The sequence below is a fragment of the Andrena cerasifolii genome, chromosome 13, assembly GCF_050908995.1.
Source record: "Andrena cerasifolii isolate SP2316 chromosome 13, iyAndCera1_principal, whole genome shotgun sequence".
Classification (NCBI taxonomy): domain Eukaryota; kingdom Metazoa; phylum Arthropoda; class Insecta; order Hymenoptera; family Andrenidae; genus Andrena; species Andrena cerasifolii.
In genome coordinates this window covers 8,094,952-8,115,771 of record NC_135130.1, presented here as the reverse complement: position 1 = coordinate 8,115,771, position 20,820 = coordinate 8,094,952, and the positions used below count along the sequence as shown (strand labels likewise).

Genomic DNA, 20,820 nt, shown 5'->3' with positions numbered 1-20,820 from the left:
ACCAATGAGGTGCGTACTAAACTATGAATGTGTGAATTGGTGTGAATCGGGACGTATGTGTATGTGTATACGTGTAATGTACCGTTTACTTTAAAACCTGTCCACGGATCGTCGCGCCAGCGACACGTATGCAGCAGATAGAAGGATAAACATTGAAATTGAATATTTCTTCTTTTCTTAGGAAAAGAAAATATATTCAATTGCTTTGTATATCCTTCTATCTGCTGCATACGCGTCACTGACGCGACAATCCATGGTCAGACGGCCTTAGAAAGGGTAAACCAGGGAAAGTGAGGACACTTCCTGGTGTCTGCGCCAAACATTTCTAAATGACGACGGTCGTCATGGTAACATTTCACCAACGTCGAAAGGTTGTGTGTCGTGCTCACTGATACACGTAGGTATGTGTGTGTGATGTACCTAGCGCCTCCTACCAATACGGTGCTAACTAAACGGGAAAACTTCAGCCAAACAAAGACGGCTTGGTCCCCCTGGGTGGCACAGAACCTTCCTTAAAATGTAGGCCTATCTTACCTACGCTTTGTCTAAATCTATATCTTCTTTTTGGTAAAAGAAGAATTTGGTCCCCTGCTACGGAAAGACTGTAAGAATGACGCATAACACCTCTAGGGCCGGTATGAACGTGACGCGGTAGTCAGACTGTCCATTTTCCCAATTTTTGATAACCACAAACCGAACCAACAAATTTGCTCATGAAGAATCACCACTAACATATCGAATTGACAAGCTGTGTATTTAAAAGCAGTCTAGCACACCACTTTTACCTGTCACATCGCTTATCGTTTCGACGTTGTGAAAACGAGTATTAAGATTCGAATCGTTTATTTTATTATTACGTTTAAAGAAATAGGAAAGAAGATACAATAAACAAAAGTTCCTTAAAATAATGCAAGGAAATGTGAAAAGAATAAAATAATGTTGAGAAGGAAGTTGATGTATTCAACATCTTGTACTGATGTCGATAATTCCAATTATACTTGTTATAAAGTAATTATGTATAAGGATTGTGCAGGTGTGAAATAAAAAAATTTAATAAATTTAACCGAGAATACCTCGTCCGTGGTCGCATTCAACTTTATCGATACAGAATCGTTTACGGGAGCACAGACGAGGTATAGGATAGACCTATCAACCAATGCATTTTTCTGTCACCGGTTTGGGGGAGTCCTAGAACCACCTTACCATTTTTGTGTCGCATGCAACGTTACCGATGAAGCCTCGAAACAGATTGTAACGCTACGTGTGGTAGGAATTAGAATTCAAGAAGTCAGTCGAAACCCGCGATTTACAAATGATTCTGTTAGAGTAACAATTTAAAGATCGTTTTATAAACGTATTCCGTGCAACGACCGAGAAAGAAGGATCGCAACAAAACAAGAACACATACGCCTTTTAACCTTGCTATTCTATTCAGGTTTATTTAACGCCAAACAAATTTATTTAACATAAAAATTTATATAAACAACAACATTATTTGTGGAAGACATGTGTTCATGAGTTCAAAATCATCGAAGAAATCGACGAAATGAAATAAATCACGCAAAACCATCGAAGAAATGCATGAAATAGAATAAATCATGTAAAACCATCGAAGAAATACCTACCTGAAAGAGAATAAAATTCTGATTAGATGTCTAGACCGAACCAAACTCACTGAATGTAAGTTTCGCTCGATCTGGACCCTTAAACTAGATCGTAGGCTTTAGCTTGATATCGTTTTGCAAGTCGCAATGCTTGAGAAACGTTACCAAGGAACCGGGCACACCAACGCGGAGGTACCTACGAAAGTGACCCATCCCGAAACAAACACCGATCCCATCCACCCTCCATTTCAATAAACTCATCGCGTCCGTCATTGCTTGCAATGAGGGAAACGATGATTTGACTCTACTATTAGTGACAACCGCGAACGCGAAAGCGAAATCGAAAGAGAGATAGACTGACGATTATCGTCGATCTCTCTGCACTTATACAAGGTACTCGTATTCTACATTCTACAGCATGCATGCAAGAACATCTTAGCTAGCTACCAAGCTAGCATAATTCTAGGCCCTCTCTAGGGCCCACGAGCTAGGCCCTCTCTAGGGCCCATGACTAGGACCCTCTCTAGGGCCTATGCCGAAGGCCCTCTCTAGGGCCCATGACTAGGACCCTCTCTAGGGCCCATGATTAGGACCCTCTCTAGGGCCCACGAGCTAGGCCCTCTCTAGGGCCCATGACTAGGACCCTCTCTAGGGCCTATGCCGAAGGCCCTCTCTAGGGCCCCTGTTCTGGGCCCTCTCTAGGGCCCACAAGCTAGGTCCTTTCTAGGACCTAAAATACCAAGCAGCTGAAAATTGAAGCTAATCGAAAATTTTACTTTACTTTCGCGATGAAAAAGCAATTAGAGCACCGGTGCTCTGGACAAATTTCCGATACGCAAAAGGTTGACTTTACTTTCGCGACGAAAAATCAACACGAGCTCCCGTGCTCTGTATAAATCATAGATCCGCAAAAATTTGACTGTAAATTCGCGGTAATAGAACTCTACACAAGAGCCGCGGCGCTCTTGAAAATATATGGACGCGAAAAAAGCGTGGACTCTACGATCGCATTACCGGCGACCATAAAAGATCTTGCTAGAATGCAAGATTGTTAGGAAGACTAGTTTCATTGAGACCCATTTCAAAAAATTTCGCGGTGACTCTACTTGACTCGATCGATCCGATTATTTTACGAATTATTATTAATCGATATAAAATTATAAGAATCGCGAGCAACAATTGTATTGATTTATTTTATTTTTTATTTTGAGACAGACACATGCATGTCACTATCTACGAGTACCTTGTATGGTCAGCTCAATCGATGCTGCTCTTTCGAACACACATGCATAACGTTTAGTGGCGCATCTTATATAATTGGCATTAGTTTCGGGAACATTTCTACGATATTTCGTGAATATGGTTTAGAAAAGGACCACGCCATAAGGCTACTGCCTAGACGCCCTAGACCATATTCGCGAAATATTGCATAAGAGTTCCCCAAACGAATACCGACCATGTGAAAAGGGCCTCTGCATGTCGTGCATTTGTGTTGGAACGGCCAGAATCGAAAGAGCTAAGTAGCTGTACTACATGCACCCCCATTCAAAGAATGATAAAATGACTCACCGTTCGCTGTCATCATCGGTACTGCATCTCTGCAAACTCGTAACCCTCTGACCAGCATCCCTGAGACCAGCTCCCCTCTGATCATCACCCATCTGACCAGCATCCCTCTGACCAGCAGCTCTCAGACGAGCACCCTTCAACTCAGCCCCAGCTTAGCTCTCAACGTTGCAGCTGCAGTTGGACTCGTGCATGACTCTACTTTCGCGGTGAAAAAGTTATTAGAGCACCGGTGCTCTCGACTAGCTTTACTTGCGCAAAAACACTGACTCTACGATCGCATTACGGGCGATCACAAACACTATAACTGAAACAGACAATTTGTATTTAAACAAGTTCGAAAAAATTTCCTTTAAATTGCAAGGTGTCACGCAATTCAGACTTTGAGAAAAATTTCCAGCAGCCACATTGGGCGCTCAATGAATTCTGATTCTGTCTGATAGAAAAAAGGAGTGGCCTCTTCGGGCGTTTAAGGTTTTTCAATCTTAATGTATGGAAGGAGTAGCCTTTTTGGGCGCCTAATGCTTTTTAATTCTAATGTACCATCATCAGGTCTCATCCTTTTTAATGTTAATTAAAAAATACAGCAGCCTGTTTAGGCGCATGATAATTCCGAATTGTAAAAGGAAATAGAAGCAGCCTCATCAGGCGCTAATGGCATGGAATGCCAGAAAAATTCCAATTCTACTCTAAAGTGTTAGTAAACCCTAACCCAGATCTAATTCTTCCCTGAAACTAGCAACGAATCTCTTAGTGAATTCTTTATTAAAGAATTCACCAGAGAAAACCTCGGCGAATCCCTCGGCGAATGTTTCGATGATGCGCTTAAAACTGGACTTGCCTGGCTAAATTTTCTAAGTTTCGCAGCACACATATACACTATACTTCGTTATACTAACCCTTTGGACTGTGATTGCGGTATAAGGTAAAAAACTACTAAAATTATTTCCAAAGACTTTACTTTAAAGTCCAAAGGGTTAGCATGCGCGCGTAAGAAAGATAGACGAGAGGTTCTCGTCGATCTTTCTACACATATGCCATTACAATTTCTTTCGCATATTTTAGAGGCACACTTGCACTGGTTTCAAGTGACAAATAGACGCTAAGTATCTCATTGCAGAGATAGAAAAAGAATTGAAAAACGGACACGGATTCGCCGTCGTGAGAGATCTCGAGCTGCTCGATACACTCACGCATTGCAGTTGCACAGACAAAACGCTAATACGCGACCACCATTCATCCAGCCCCCCATTAACGGGAGTTCCCCACTAGGGGCCGCGCCTGAGGGGTCAGACTCACAGCAGCCCGCCTCACAATTAAATCACATGCAGCTGCAATACGCGCTCCCATCACAAAGCCGACAATTTGCACAGGCGAGTGTATCGTGCCCGAGCATCTTGTGCTAATTCAAGATCTCTCCCGAGAGCGAATTATATTACCGGAAAAAAAGAAAAGAGAATTGAAAGTAGGAAATAGAAAATACACTATGACAAGTCTGTAAAAGTATACTAAATGCGAAACGACACGGTGCACGGTGAAGCTAATTGTAAGCAAAAGCAAAGGTAAAAGGCGTCACTCTCAACAAGCAAGCGTACCTCTACCCTTAAATCTAGCCTATCGCACTCTTTACAATGAGCCCTAGTGGCATAATCTATTGCAAATATGCACTTGCGTAACTTTCGAGGGATATGCGAAAGCTAAGAATCTCCCGATTGAGATTGCAAAAGAGACTAAACGACTAAAGGACCGAAAGGCGCGGCGCGACGCGAACATTCACCCTCGATCCACCGAAATTTTGTTTCTACATGGCATGCTCCATATCACGACTTTACACAGCCATGGCGAGCGTGACCGAGAACGAGAACTGTCGCACATCTTCGTCTAACAATGGTCCTCTGTGTAAAGCCGTAATAAGTTGTACCCAGCACAGCCGGCCTATGAAGGGCGAGAACACCATGCGCGAAATAGAAATCAGTGATCGAAGGCGAATTGTATTTCTAGAAGGGTGTGTTTGGCACTCTTATATTTAAGAAGAACGAGGCGGAACAAAAGCTTATCGCTCGAAGTACGCAAGTGCATTTCTGAATAGATGTCCAGACCGAACCAAACTCACCGAATGTAAGTTTGGCTCGATCTGGACCCTTAAACTAGATCGTAGGCTTCAGCTTGACAACGTTTTGCAAGACGCAATGCATTGGAAAACGTTACCAAGTCCAGGCACACCAACGCGGAGGTACCTACGAAAGTGACCCATTTCTACGAAATATTTCTGGTCCATATTCGACCAATGCATTTTTGAAAATTTGGAAAAATTCTTACGACTAAAGTTCTTAAATTAAAACTTAATGGACTCTAGGACTATGGCTAGTTAAAACTAAGCACATGTGCAAGTTCTTCCGCGATGTATAAAATTTGTAGGTTTAGTGGCTTAAAGTTATTTTTATGCAAGGGAGAAAGAAATTTAAGTTCATATAGCAGCCACTTTGGCGGCAGTCATTTATTATTATACTGTTATTTTATAAAGGGACCATTTGAGGTCGAGATATCAGGTGGTAAGAGTGGCAATTTTTGATTTCTCGTAATATTACTACCAGTGTGTCTTAATATTTAGCACATGCAACGGGCAAGCAAAACTAGCGAGCATAATAACCAAGTAGTACCAAAAATTACTGTCATTGTTTATTAAGAGAATCTAATGACTCGAATGTAATTACTGTTAAGAGAGAAGATTTGAAAGAACTCACACGAAAGAGTTCAACTTCAGAAATGTAACTCGTATTCGATACATTAAGCATCCGGAATGATTGTGAAATTAAAGAAAAGAAGTTTAGAATGTTTGAAACGCGATATTAAAACTCCTATCGCGAATTTAAAATTTATTCATTGTATTTTTCTACGTGTATTAAACATTTGGAAGTACACGCATTAAATTTTACTATTCGCGAGTACTAAGTACGTATTCGTGGTCACTATGCTCGCTACAGTAATCATTATGTTCGATAGCATACAGAAAAATTCAAAGAATGAAAAAGTATCACTCACCGTTCGTTGAAAATAGTCTCACTGACAAGCATCCCCTTTTAGCAGTAGCTATTCGATCTGCAGGCGAATGTCCAGCAGTTGCAGGGTCAGTACCCCATAGAATGTGTCACACTTCCAAATATGTCACATTACTTTCGCGATGAAAAAGCAATAGGAGCACTGGTGCTCTGAATTAATTCTAGATGCGTTAAAACACTGACTTTACGTTCGCGTTCACATTACTAATACGCAGGGCCACTGTGCACTATCGAATACTTTATCGCGAAATAAGCACTGATTCTACAATCGCATTGCACACGATTACAAAAGCAGTTCATGTTTTTAAACATATCTCAACAGTGGAAAGATGTGTTCGGACTCGAGTAAAGCGTTTCCAAAATAGTCCTCTAGGTACTGAGTGTAATGTAGTGGAATCTCGTTGAACGATCTCCCACATAGTCCAGTTATCGATGAAATTTATGCAGGAATCGAGAAATCACGAAATAATATGTGCACGCACTCACTGATGCGATCACCGTCGCGAGTAAAGTCGAACTGACAGAGGTGACACCGCTTGGCAATGTTGTGACGTAGGGGTTGTTGGCGGTGTTATGGCGCTCGACCGACTCCCAGCTAACTGGAAATTCGTCAAGGCCAGAAATAATTTTATGTAGACACAGTAATTCCACGATGAAAAATCACTTAGAGCACCGGTGCTTTCACTTAAATAGTTCTGTATGCGCAAAACATTGACTCTGCACTCGCGTCCACACAGTGCTCTATGAAATACTTTATCGCGAAATATGTACTGACTCTAAAATCGCATTGCACGCGGTCACAAAAGCACATCACATTTCTAAACATCTCTCAGCAGTGGGAAGTAGTGTTCGGGCTCGCGTAAAATGTTTCCATAAAGGCATCTTGGTATTGAGTGTAATGCAGCAGAATCTTGTTAAACGGCCTCATACATAGTCCAGTAATCGATGAAATTGATGCACGAATCGAGAAATCACGAAATAATATGCAGGTACATTCACTGATCCGATCGCTGCCGCGGTTGAAGTCGAACTGTCAGCTTACACCTTTCGTGAATGTTGTCACATTGGTAGAGGTTGCTGTCGACCTCAACTGTTTCCCATGGAAGTTGAAATTTCACAAAGGCCGGAAATAATTCTATATCGCAATGTCCATTGCGAAATATGTACTTTTCGCAGCTGCAGCCATGCACCCTGCTCTTTCTATGTATACATATATGTCTTTCAAAGTTGAGGAGATGTGATCGGACTCGAGTACAGTGTTTTCAAAAAAGTCTTCCAGATACTTATTTTTAGTGTATTGCAGTAGAATCTGGACGATCGACCTCCCACATATTCCAGTAATCGATGGAAATAATACATTAAGATAGGTATACCATGGCATTTTAAATGTTCATCCGTCCGATCCGTCCTCCGACTTTGGTGAACGTCGTTATTGAACTCCATTATTTCACATATCTTGAGAATTCCACATTACTTTATTTTATATATTTATACATGTGGAAGGAAGGGAAGGAATGATTTATTCAAACATTTCGAGTTACATTTATTTTTACATTATATCAAAGTATTACTATTTAAAGAAATTCTTGTATCTAACTACTTATTTAGGATATTTGACAATCGCAGCAATCGCATCGGCTCTGTTCTCACCAATTACCAGGTCTCGCTACGAGGAGGTCGCAGCGTTTCGAGGCCCGTAGAGAGACTGCCTATTTATGTTTTATTCAGAAAATCTAATGACTCGAATGTAATAACTATTAATAAGAGAAGATTCATAAAACTCATATGAAATATTTAAACTTGAGAAGCGTAACTTGCATGCAAAACATTAAGCATCTCGAATGATTGTGAAATTAAAGAAAAATTGTTTAGAATGTTTAAAACGCGATACTAAAACTTTTATCTAGAATTTAATACATATATATATATATAATCGTTTTATTCGGTAGCATGTAGAAAGATTGAACGAGTTGAAAAGTTGCACTGCTATCTCTGCAGATCGCCCCCCCCCCCCCAAGAGTAATAAAATAGAAAATATTATGACATTGTGTATAATTCTGTATAAATAATTAATGTGAATTTAATTATTTATACAGAATTATAATTAATGTGAATTTAATTATTTAGGTTACAGTATCAGATTGAGATATTAAAACATAAGTTACAAGCAAATTTTAAATCTTGTGAAAGAGGGTTAAAAAATGTACTTATGTACTTTTACATATTTCGCCCCCTCCAAGAAAGGCTCCTGAATCCGCCTCTCCAGGTGGCTCGGCTGCATCGGGGGGAGGGGGATGGACCCGAGTTGAAACCCTGACCAGGTCCTCAGCAAGTCCAGGAAGTCCAGTAGGTCCAGGTAGCTCGGCAACTGCAGGGTCCCCGGAGGTCCTCCAGGCCCGGAAGACCGACGACGACTGAGTACATGAAGCTCTGTGAGCTCCTTATCTAGACTTCGAGGAACGATGTCTCCCGATCAAAACAAGGTCGACGGTTAATTACAATTGCGAAATCCAACGAATTCTTCGGCAAAAATGGATTTTCTGCTAAAATATACGTTCCATTGGCTATTGCTATGACAAATAATGTTAACAACATTTACCCTAACCGCCCAGTAGAAATTATTATTAACTTTGATCGATAGAACTTGAGATATCAAGCAATTAGTAACATTTGATCTTGAATTTGCAAATGATTTTCTACGCCGAATGAATTCTCTTTTATTCTCAATGTTTAATTGTTCGATACATTAATGTTAATGCTTATACATATCATCTAGTATTATTTATAATGAATAAATACATTTTAGTGGAACTTGGTGTAAATGAATAGTTGCAGGAATATTTGGAGAAATATGAGTGACATACTTGTTTCTCCCCCTTAGTTACTAAGATCGACGAAGTATACGATAGAACCACGGTACTCTATGAAACACTTTTTGGCAGGCACAGGCACTGACTCTACAATCGCATTGCACACGATTACAGAAGCACTTCCTGTTTTTAAACGTCCTTCAGTTTCTGAAAAAGTCTTCTAGGTAACGGGTATATCTAAATGGAATCCTGTTAAAAGGCCTCCCACATGGTCCAGTAATCGATGAAATTTATGCGCGAATTGAGAAATCACGAGACAATATGAACTATGACGTGCACACACTTCACTGAACCGATGAATTTCTCAGCGCTAGACAAAATTTTATTTCCCAATGCGGGTTTCAAAAGTAACTCGACTTGCAGTTGCATCCATGCACACCACGACACTCGTGCATCATGCAACCTTCTGCGAGTCTTTTAAGAATTAGATTTTACTGTAAATTTTAGTGTTGGCCATAAACTAATACTCGTAGCCAGTAATATCCAATTATTATTACTTCAAAAGTGCATTAGAATCTTGCGGGAATGTCAGTAACAGCGTGAATTTTTAATACTTTTCGGCGTACGATACGTGAAAAGGTTCTACTACACGCAAAGTACTAATAAACAATGTCATCTTGCAACTTATAGCTTGCATGGGCTTTGAAGAAATACCATTTTTGTGCTTCATAGTGTCTTGATCCCTGAAATGGATTTTCGGAGAAAAATCCGCGTGAGTCGTTGACAAACCGAGCCAAAGCATAGCGTAGCAAAAGCCTACCTGTGCCAAACTCTCTCTCTAAACGAGTCACACGTATACAAGTACGCAAACACCTTTCAGCCTTTCAACACATGTCAGAGTAGTTGCTGAGTTGAACGCTGTTCATGAGCAGATGCCACTACATTCAGACCTCAAATTATGGGTCGGTAATACAGTTTGGGTGGCGACACGAACATCTATAAGGTGATAGGTCTATGCTGTACCTCGTCTGTGTTGAAACCAATTATGGCGAGGTAAGAGATACTTTTTACCGTGGGTCGGTGATAAGGATAAAGAATGCGATCGTATTTGGATCGATTTCGTTTATTTAGTAATTGAAAAGTAATTTAGTATGCAATTCTTCATTTGCAGTGTTTTCATTTTTCTTAGCAGGGGCAGTTATTTTTCATGTCTATTAACTTTACCGACCTGTATGAATCGGTGGAATATGGTTCTCAGAGTTACCGTTTTTAAACATACAGTGCGCAACACAAGTCACAGTTCTTTCACGAAGTTGTTACTTCAGAGGTGGCACCAGGGGGGCCAAGCTTCCCTCTTACGAAAGTTGAAGCAGAGTTTGTAGCGCCTCCTACCAATGAGGTGCGTACTAAACTGTGAATGTGTGAATTAGTGTGAATCGGGACGTATGTGTATGTGTATACGTGTAATGTACCGTTTACTTTAAAACCTGTCCACGGATCGTCGCGCCAGCGACACGTATGCAGCAGATAGAAGGATATACAAAGCCATTGAATATATTTTCTTTTCCTAAGAAAAGAAGAAATATTCAATTTCAATGTTTATCCTTCTATCTGCTGCATACGTGTCGCTGGCGCGACGATCCGTGGACAGGTTTTAAAGTAAACGGTACATTACACGTATACACATACACATACGTCCCGATTCACACCAATTCACACATTCACAGTTTAGTACGCACCTCATTGGTAGGAGGCGCTACAAACTCTGCTTCAACTTTCGTAAGAGGGAAGCTTGGCCCCCCTGATTGGGCTACAATGGGCGAATTCCACTTACGCCCAAATCGCCCGTGAATTTCATTAGGGTAGGTTTCCTTAGTGATCCTCCAGGGAGTGATCGACATAACCGCAGCCATTTGGGGCAAAACCGGAAATAAACATAACCTAAACGGTTATCTATCTCTTTCTATCAGTACTTCTCTCTTTCTTTCTGTCTCTTTCTTTGTTACAGTTTCTTTCTCTGTCTACTTCCGCTTTTGCCCCAAATCGCGGCAACCAATCAGCGACGATAAACGTTGTTCCGATCACTGCCTAGATCATCACTAGGTTTCCTTATACGCGACTGGTCGCATCGTCAAGAATTTCAAAGCCGATTTTCTCGAAAATGAAGCGCAATATCAAAAAATTTGACCACGCGATCTGGCGGCTCGACATTAAAACTATCTGGCAACCCTGGCAACACCGCATCGCCGCATAACCTCTAAAATAAGAGCTTGATACCACCTCCCGATCGACTGGCTCGACCCCCTCGTCCATGTTGAGCCTTTGTGCTCCGTCCATTTAATTCTTAGGTCCATACTTGATACACGTTCGCGGTGTCGTGTCACCGTTTAAAAACATACTGTACTCCAAATTTCGAGTTTCGTTGAAAAAGAAGCCTGCTGATTTTCGGGTAATCGGGGAATTTTGAATTTTCTGTTGGGAAATTGGCCGTCGTAGGTTTCAGAAATGAAAAGGGAAGTCATTTGTGTGATGTTGGTGTTGATTTACGTCGAGGCGAGTATCGACGCGAAATCTGGCAAAAAGAAATCGTGGAGGGATAAAGATATACGGGACATGACTGATGCCGATCTAGACCATTTGTTAGATCAGTGGGAGGTATGCTGCGTCTCCCTGTTTCGTTCGCAGGTAGACGGGAGATCGTGTACAGAAAGGCGGTTTTTCTTCTTTTAGGAAAATGAGGAGCCTTTAGAGCCGGATGAGTTACCCGAACACCTTAGACCCTGTCCCAAAGTTGATATATCCAAGGTAAATCGGTTGAAGCCTCTCGCTCAACATATAGTTTGCGTGAATTGTATATTTCGTTCGTTTACACAGCTCGATGTATCCAATCCTGATAATATACTCAAAATGACGAAGAAGGGCAAAGGCGTGATGATGTTCGTCGATACCGAGGAGGATGTTTCAGTGGAGCAGGCCGACGTGATAATGAAGATCTGGCAAACCAGCCTTCAGAATAACCACATTATCGCTGAAAGGTACTCTCTTCACTGTGGTATCAGCTGTTAGGAATTGTATCGAATCGTCGAATGTTCGTAGATATCCGATCGACCCGAAAAGATCTGTGTTCCTATTCCGCGAGGGCTCGCAGGCTGTAGACGCAAAGAATTTCTTACTCCAGCAGCCGGAATTGTCCCACGTTACCCTCGAAGGGCAGATTTATTACAGAGATCAGCAGAAGCAGGTAAATTTTAATGCCTCCGGGGAATAAGTTCTTAGAATTGCGTGTTTTATGAATGGTTCCTTGCAGAGCGCGCATACAATGAGAATGCAGGAGAGTTCGAATACTCAAAATACAGCGGATGAGAAACAGAGGAAAATGGAATTGTAAGTTTCCACGGCATGCGCATTCTTTGAAGTTAACTTCAAAGCAAACTAAGATGTACTTTCTTTTGTATATATCTGTGAATTGTATATTTTTATAAATTGTATATACTTATGCAATAAGCAAATCTTTACGAAACCATTCTTATACAAGTGGTTTCTGCATTTACAGAAAGGGAATTTATAAGTTAAATTATGTGCGTTTATATTTATTGTATAATTTCTCATATTCATCGAGGCATAAGTATGGAGGAAAGTGTAAAATATGCTTCCAATAAACATGGTTCACCCCGTGTAACTATATCGTTTGTAAGGAGGGAGATCACTGTAATGGTTTGAAAAGTAAGGATGGTTTTGGGATTTTTTTTCAATCAAACAACGCAAGTAGATCAATGTAATGCTTAGTATAGTTAATATGTAAATATTGAAGGGTAAACAAATTTTTTTTCAATAAAATTCGCAAATCCGTTTCCGGTATACTTTTCGTCAAAATGTAGGTACGGAGAAATTCGCGGACAAATATAATATATACATACACATCAAACGTAGAACCTCTTTCTTTTTAAAGTCTGTTAAAAATGATAAGGGTCAGGTAATTCTTTTCGTAACACAATACGTAAATTGAAAGCTTTAATTCACAAATTACATTATTAACAGAGCAACATACTGACGAAGGAAGTAACGATTAGTACTAACAATTATCCTTAACAAAATACAAGCTTACTCTCGATCATTTCCAAGTGGAGAGTATATCGAGGATCGCGTGTCGAGGAACCCGCATTATTTACCGAATATAACGCGAAGCCTATTTATTTAAGCTCGATTTACTCGTAGGCGATTCTAACTGGTTGGTAGCGTTCATAGCTCTCACCTCCCTCTGCAACTCCTTCACCACAGTTGCGAGAGCGTACGGGTTTACCCCGTTCTCGCATAACCTAATGCATATGCTTAAAGTGGCCGGGTCCAAATCGGTGTTGAGCAATTTGGATATTTGGTAGAGCGTCTGGAACGTTTTACGAGCAGCGTTTATCTGATGATGCACAGCCTCTGACTCTGGCATGCTGGCTCGATTACGTTCCTTTCTAGAAATCCGAAGTAAAGATGAAGTAATGCCACTGCTTTATGTTTCTGACAGCGAAAGAGGTTAGGTTGCGCGCAAGATTACGCGAATATACGTACTCCCCTGGGTGAGACAGTTTTGCTGAGATGTATTAAACAATTTCGAAATAACAGGACCCGTAGGTCGCTAAAGTAATTCTACTGAATTCTCATTTCTTGACACACTCGGACAGAACTTAACCGCCAATTCAGTGAAACAGTTTTCATAACAACCGCTAGGAGGTCAAGGTTATGTACGCTGTGACAATTATAATAGTAAACAATTTTTAATAAAAGGCACACTTTATTTTTCAACAATCGAACGCACTCGGACCTACAGAAATAAAAATTTGTTGGGGCGGGGGGGGGGGGGGGGTGTATATAAATTGATATTGATCGTTTAAAATTGGTTTGAAGTAGTGGAGTTTGGTTAGTTTGAAATTTCGTGGGCCAAACGAGAATCGATGTTGGTCGGTTTGAAATTTCACGGACGAAACGAGAATCGATAGTCGATTACTTTGGCATGATTAATTGGAGATGATGGACTTCACAGTGATATATATGGTATTACTGTATTTTCAATGTAGCGTTTGATAACCTAAGAATATTCTAGTATTGTGATGTAATAAACAAGTTCTTGTTGTCTGTTTAAAAACATTAATCGAAATATAACGCCGAGAGATACGCTGCGCGGGAAAGGAGTGTGGCCTGAAGAGGGGCGATCTCGCTTAACGATCGAGAGAATTCGCGGCGCGAATTTGGCGCGACGGTCGCCATTTGCATTCCAGCGGCTGAAGAGGTAGGACGTGTTTGTTTGTTGCTCGCACGAATTCAGGTACGTAGGCTTACCTACCATTATCCAAACATTCTATTTACATTGCAATAATTACTCTCGTTTATACACTATCATGGCTTCATTGTAATATTTCTCCACTTCTGACTGCAAATTTATAGATTATCGCGGTAAACATTTAACCGCTTTGCGCGACACATTTCTATTCTCCAGTTAGTGTTAATAGACTTACAATTATTCGGTTTTTTACCAATTATTTGCTATTTTTTAAAATTATTTTATTTAGCTTCGATCCTCTGTATGTTTGGTATATGTTTGTTTGTTTATTTGGTGTATAGTTCAAAATTGGCAACTCAATTTTCACCCACTTCAACCAATCCAATTGTTTTGAAACTTTGCAGGCGTGCGTAGGTTGGATGACAATTCATTATTTTTAAAAAAAGTAAAAAATAAAAAAATATGAAAAGAAATGTATAAAAATCCACAAACACTAAAAACTAGAAAAAAATATACAAAAAATCCTCAAACACTATAAAATAGAAAAAATATATATATATAAAAATGTATGTCAAACGATTTTACTAATAATGCACTGCAAACTAAAAAATAATTCTTTTCTAGTACTACAATTTTGATGGTGATATGTGACTTTAAATAACATCATACAAACTCTGGGATTATCCAGTAGAATTGTTCAAATCAATTGTAAGGAAAAAGGATAATCACAGTTTGTATGATTTTATTTCAAGTCACATATCACCCTCGAAATTGTAGTAGGTACAAGAAAAGAATAATTTTTTAGTTTTTAGTGCATTTCTAGTAAAATCGTTTATCATAATTTTTTTTTATATATTTTGGATACATGTTTCGAGTGAGCTGTCTCAATTATAATACGATTGTATTTTGTTTGGGACAATTATTTCAGATTCGAATATCTTCTGTCGCAGGTGCTGCGACCAATGTAACCGGAGGTGATAGTTAATTAATTGTGACCGCGCGCAATGCGGTTTTTAGAGTCAGTGGCTTTTTGCTTTATGCGTGCAAGATATCGTGACTCTAAATTAGTAATTTTTAAATCGCGAGATTAGAGTCAGTCCTGTTTATTCGAGAATAATATCTTCGGTCGGTTTTAATATTCTTTTGTTTTACTACTTTTTTAATTGTTGGTAGTGAAAAATTAGTTTCGTAATTAGAATCAGTGGAATATGCTGAGGAAGAATCGACTGGCGTTTGAAGGCTGCAGCATAGGTAAGTTTAAATTTCAATTATTAAATATACATGTTGAATATTTTTATCAAGAATGGGGAAGGGAATGTTTATGTGTAGGTAATAAATAGGTGTAGTAATTTCTACGCTTTCGGGAACCACGGAGAAAGAGAGTTTGTTGTTTTTTTGCTCGGGGATCGAACCCGAGCCGCCCGCGTGCTGATCAGTCGCGTTTGCCACCACGGCTACGCCGACTCTCACTGTTCTTTTAGTCCTGACTCCCTTTTATTCTGGGGGTTCCCGATCCCACATATGTATAGAAAGAAAGTAGAGATTTGTTAAAAGTTAAAATCTTAATATTAAAATCATATTATATATCTTCCATAAAAAGTTTTATATAGAGACAATGATAAATACAAATTGTAGGCTGAAAGTAATTAGGGCTCTATGTGCCAAAACATATATTTTGAAATAAAAATATGTAAATGAATTTACAGTTAACTGTATCAGTGATGAATTTGATATTTTAATCGTGTTTCTACACTCTTGTAAAAAGTGTTTTTTATGAAAAAATAAAATAACATTAAACAATTTAATTGAAGAACGTGTTACAAGGTCTAAGTTTATGAAACGCGATAACAGGGGACATCACTTAAATGCCACGCGCCGAGTTTGATAAAACTTTGCAAATTCGTAGAATAGTAAAAAATATTCGACGCATATTTTTTATCAACTATTGTCCGCATGTGGGGAGTGAAAATAGCCCTCAAAATTGAGGGTGGAAAATGTATTTTGCGCAATATATCGGACACCGTTAGGGTAGGTGCAAAATTGAAATTAGAAAATGATGTGTATTTTAACACTACTCCTACCACGTCCGGTCAAATAACTGTTTTTAAAATTTCGATTAGAATTTCCTGTATACAACGTAATTGAATCGCCTTTAAACTTCACGACTTCTCCTCAAATATACGTATGTACATGATACACTTCTGAATAAAAGAAACTATATTTTTATACTGTCAAATTCTCTATTACAGTATTTCCTCGTTACGGGCTCGGTTTGGTGTACACGATACGGACTTTTCGCTATCCCCACCACTTCTGTCTCCCTCTTGTCCGGCGAAGGCGAGAACGAGATGAAACGAGAGCGAGTGAGAGGCACTGAAAGCGAGCGAGGACGGTACGAGAAAGACGACGCGTTGATGTTTTGTCTCGCTCCGTCTTTCGGACGCCTGACACTCTGTCCTTTGCGTGCGCGACGGGCGTGCGCGATGCTCGCAAGCGCTTACCGTGAACCGGGCCTGCGTCAAGATTTTGCGAAGCGGTTTCGTGCTCACGTTAAGCGCTTGCGACCATCGCGCACGCTTGCCGCGCACGCAGTGTTCCATCTCGCTCCCCCCTTCGGCCAGAAAGAAGCGAGAAACGAACACTCGGAATTAGGGCTCTGCTCACGATAAGGGCTCAACGCCGGTCTCGACGAGCGAGCCGTTAACGAGGAAATACTGTATCTTCATTCTATATTAAAAAATATAAGTTGTGCTAAACACCGGTCATTTGACCGGTCGCGGTAGGGATAAGTCTACGTGAAGTGTCGGTAGGAATAGTGTTAGTGTCTCTTGTTAGAGCAGTAACCAATTACAATCGCAATTTTCTTCAAATTGCCACAGAAAGCCCCACTTACTTCCACTCCACAATTATAAGAAAGTAAAAGTCTGTATGCATTCTTTAGCTGAATCAGTTACAGTTAAGACAATCATTTTACAACTCATATTAAATATCTTGTATCTACGTGCCAACCAAACGTGACAAATCTTCCTGTCGATAGAAATGTTAAGCCGTAGAGTAGAGTACCGTGAAATACGACATCGATACGTTCACTAGCTGAAAGTAAAAGGTCGCGTTTTGTTCTTTCTCGTCCCTGATCTGCTGTAGCTTGTAAACCGTTTACCTTAGAAAAGAATTCGAATGAACCAATGTAAAGGCCACCAAACACGAGGGCAGTAGGTAGCATGCTTCTCTGCCGAATGAACTGCAACATCTTTTGTACTGGCAGGGGTGCGTCGTGCCATCTTGCGTTGTATCTGCAGATTGCAAACAGTATCCCTACATTTTTCGGTATGAACAGATTCGAGTAGGGTAAACCAACCAGTGAATAACCGAATTGTTGAATCTATGGACCTTAGAGACACTTGAATAATGACGCTATAATATTATATTAATATTAACACTTGTAATTCTAATATTAACACTTGAATATATTTATACATAACAACAAAAACTGTGGAAATTGCATTTAAATTTATTTTTCTTGAAATTTCTATACAAATAATTACTTATTCTTATCGTAATTAAAAAAAAAAATTATAAAATGCAAAACGTGTAGAAGCCCAGTAAATGACTGCATACTTTTAATAAAGATTTGTACTTATCAATGTTTGTTTAATACGCGTAACTAAAAATATAGGATATTAAAGGTGCAACTACACGCCATTCATAAACCTATAATAATGTTTCAATTTATAATTGACATTTCTTTGCCTAATGATCATTCACTGGTATGCGGTCAATCACTGGTTGGTTTACCCCATTATTTATAAAACTTTCGAGCAGTAAACTCTAAAAACTGCCGCTTTTCAATATCACTGATTTCCAATATATAAAAAAAAAACAATTTTCAAAAAATTAATACCGAATAGCCACACCGTCTACTGATAACGAGGGTGAATACTAGTAGCACTCACGTTTTCACGAACAGATCATTGCCCTTGTCTAACAGCATCTGGGCAATGTAGTTACCACAGCCCATGTAAAAGAAGTAAATTACGATCCATGTTACTGCAATTGTCATTTCGACAATGACTTTCATCAGCAGCATTGCTTTGGCCAGCTAGCGACAGTGAATAAGATCAAGCGTTACTCCCAGGCACCTTTGCATGGACGAAGCGTATCCTTTTTATTTTACTTCGCATTCAACAAGAAATCAAATCGAGAGAATCTCTTTAGCAACCTAGTGTTCACGAGAATCATTTGCATGAATATAATACTCACGATGTAGAGGTTCATACTTAACGAAACCACCCCGATAGCAATCAGTATGCAATAATGTGTGAGCATGGAGGTATTCAAGCATTCAATGAACCTTTAATTAATTTAAGATTTTTGTCAAATCGCTCCAGAACACGGTTTTTGCTTTTGAAGCATGCTATACCCACTTGAGTATTCGTTGATGCAGTGTAATGGTTGTTACTAGTTGACCATGTATCGCCAAATACGCTTTATCATGAAGAACATTTAAAATACTATTTTCCAACACCCGTTCCACTCGATCGCTATAAATGTGCGAATATATTCCCTCTGGATATACGTACATACGTAGGGTGGTCGCCAAGAGGTAGTCAAAATGGAGTGGACGATTCCACGTGACAAATAAAGACGAAAATGCAGAGTAACCGTATTGCAGCGAAGGCTCCGTTTTTTAGTTATTAATGTTTAAATACTTCGGACTGGGGCACCTGAAGTATGGCAACTCGGCGATCAGCGGCGCGCGTGGGGCCATGAGGCATTCGACAGGGACTGTACGCAACCCTGACCGCCGGGGTGCCATGCTCCAGGCACCGCTAACCAAATCTTTAAACATTAATAACTAAAAATCGAAGCCTCCAGGGTAATTTCCTTATCTTGATTTTCGGCAGATTTTGTCACGTGGAATCATGCGTTTCCTTTTCTACTACCTGTTGCTGTCCACCCTACATGTCTTACCGGATCAAGTGGCAATAGAAGTGATAGAACCTAGTGGTCTCGCTGACCACTTGGTTTCGTTACAACGACGGCAATTCCTTGCGAAAATATAACTATCGGCGGTTTGCAACATTTCTAAGAATATTGTGATTAAAATTCATTACCCGACAATCTCGAGTAATCCGCACGCGTGCGTGGTGAAATGTACGAATGTAGACTCTGTGACAAACACGATGATAGCACCCAGGAGCATGGCCGTGTCGCAGTGCAATGCGATCCAGTATATGTATCGGTCTTGATCAACGAAGTACTCAACGTTGACGGGCAATAGCACCATACGAGACTGATTAAAGGGTGCCTCTGTCTTGAAGAATTCCGACAGGACCGGTGATCCAATTAATATGATTACAAGCAGCGAACAATCTGCAACAATGGAAATGTGACTAATAAAGTGCAGTTAAGAGATAAACTAAATTATAATCTGGTTATATGATGTACAGTCCGAAACTGTTATCTCTACTACACCCCCGTGTCTTTTTTACCTGCCCGCGTTTTCACCTCTTTGTGGACTTTTCGAACTTAAAGGAAATACTTAATTTCGTAACTTCTCTGCAAGAAATAGCACGCAGCATTTACCCTTACGACAGTTAGTTAAGCGGTAAATACTTTCGATACTCACACAAGATGGACTTGCTTATGATTAGTCCTCTGTCAGCAAACTTTTCTATCAATCGAAGCTCCCTCTCGTTCGACAATGAATCATAGTCGCTTTGGACCCACTCGAAGATGTACTTTACCTGGATGATTCTGCGTAAATGTATTAAAGTGTCTCTATTTGCGTAAAATGGGGATACTTTTAAAACACTGTGCTAGGGATAATGCAACTTACAAAGGAACTTTGATAACCCTAACTCTTCTTTTTCCCAAATTCTTTCCTAACAATGCAGGTAACCAATAAAAATATCATCGATAATGGTTATTCGTAACCGAGACAAAAATTCTGGTCATCGATAGTGATTATTAGTGACCAAAAAATATTTCCGTCGACAATAACGGTTATTCAAACCAAAACCATTTAAAGAAAGATATCAACTCTTATTTCATGACTTTTAAAATTTAGGTTACAACAGTTATGGTCTCTGCTTGAAAATCATTCTAGATATAAAAAAATATTGAAATTGAAATTTAGGTAATAATTCTCTTTGCTTTATAAAACCGACCCTCCAAGTTATTCAATTGTTTGTGGTGGGGAACTGTTCCTTATTTAAAGTCAAGATTCAAAGAATTTCTTTGCTACGTTTCGCACAGCATAAAAAACCATTAAATAATCGTATTACCAATATTTTATATCTACTATAGTTTGCAGGGTATACAAGAAAATAGGAAAGTACACATTAACCTTTAAAAAGTGTTTCCGACCTGAAGAATCAACAAGCAGCAGAAAATAAAAATTGCCTCACACTTCTATTTAGATTCCTTACCAAGTATGCACAGATTAAAAATAAATCGAACTTTCGAGTCACCGAAATCCCCGTGTTAATTAAATTCAATTCGACCCTATG

The 20,820-nt window shown here is 39.6% G+C and overlaps 4 protein-coding genes across 5 annotated transcripts in view; 2 read left to right on the top strand and 2 right to left on the bottom strand.

The window, feature by feature from the left end:
- Positions 1-11,377: 11,377 nt before the first annotated feature.
- Positions 11,378-12,710, top strand: Boca (LDLR chaperone boca). Its single transcript, XM_076825935.1, has 5 exons — positions 11,378-11,694; positions 11,770-11,844; positions 11,914-12,074; positions 12,136-12,280; positions 12,347-12,710. The coding sequence occupies exons 1-5, from the start codon at positions 11,545-11,547 to the stop codon at positions 12,425-12,427; spliced, it is 612 nt and encodes a 203-aa protein (XP_076682050.1). The 5' UTR covers positions 11,378-11,544; the 3' UTR covers positions 12,428-12,710.
- A 327-nt stretch (positions 12,711-13,037) lies between these two features.
- Positions 13,038-13,775, bottom strand: LOC143376117 (mitotic-spindle organizing protein 1). Its single transcript, XM_076826035.1, has 2 exons — positions 13,600-13,775; positions 13,038-13,502 (listed from the first exon to the last, which is right to left on the bottom strand). The coding sequence occupies exon 2, from the start codon at positions 13,478-13,480 to the stop codon at positions 13,226-13,228; it is 255 nt and encodes an 84-aa protein (XP_076682150.1). The 5' UTR covers positions 13,481-13,502; positions 13,600-13,775; the 3' UTR covers positions 13,038-13,225.
- Positions 13,776-14,088: 313 nt separating this feature from the next.
- The window catches only part of LOC143375947 (dynein regulatory complex subunit 5), a 34,869-nt gene continuing 28,137 nt past the window's right edge, over positions 14,089-20,820 (top strand). Inside the window, exons 1-2 of one of the 2 annotated variants that reach the window (XM_076825649.1) lie at positions 14,089-14,353; positions 15,259-15,559. In XM_076825649.1, the coding sequence (XP_076681764.1) occupies positions 15,517-15,559 (43 nt within the window). In that variant the 5' untranslated portion in view covers positions 14,089-14,353; positions 15,259-15,516. Of the gene's footprint in view, positions 14,354-15,236; positions 15,560-20,820 lie in introns of those variants that run through there. The other variant, XM_076825650.1, reaches the window with a different exon arrangement.
- On the bottom strand, positions 17,256-19,632 carry LOC143375959 (odorant receptor Or2-like). The gene is made up of 6 exons (XM_076825681.1): positions 19,423-19,632; positions 18,733-18,849; positions 18,569-18,659; positions 18,262-18,407; positions 17,469-17,601; positions 17,256-17,401 (listed from the first exon to the last, which is right to left on the bottom strand). The coding sequence occupies exons 1-6, from the start codon at positions 19,593-19,595 to the stop codon at positions 17,351-17,353; spliced, it is 711 nt and encodes a 236-aa protein (XP_076681796.1). The 5' UTR covers positions 19,596-19,632; the 3' UTR covers positions 17,256-17,350.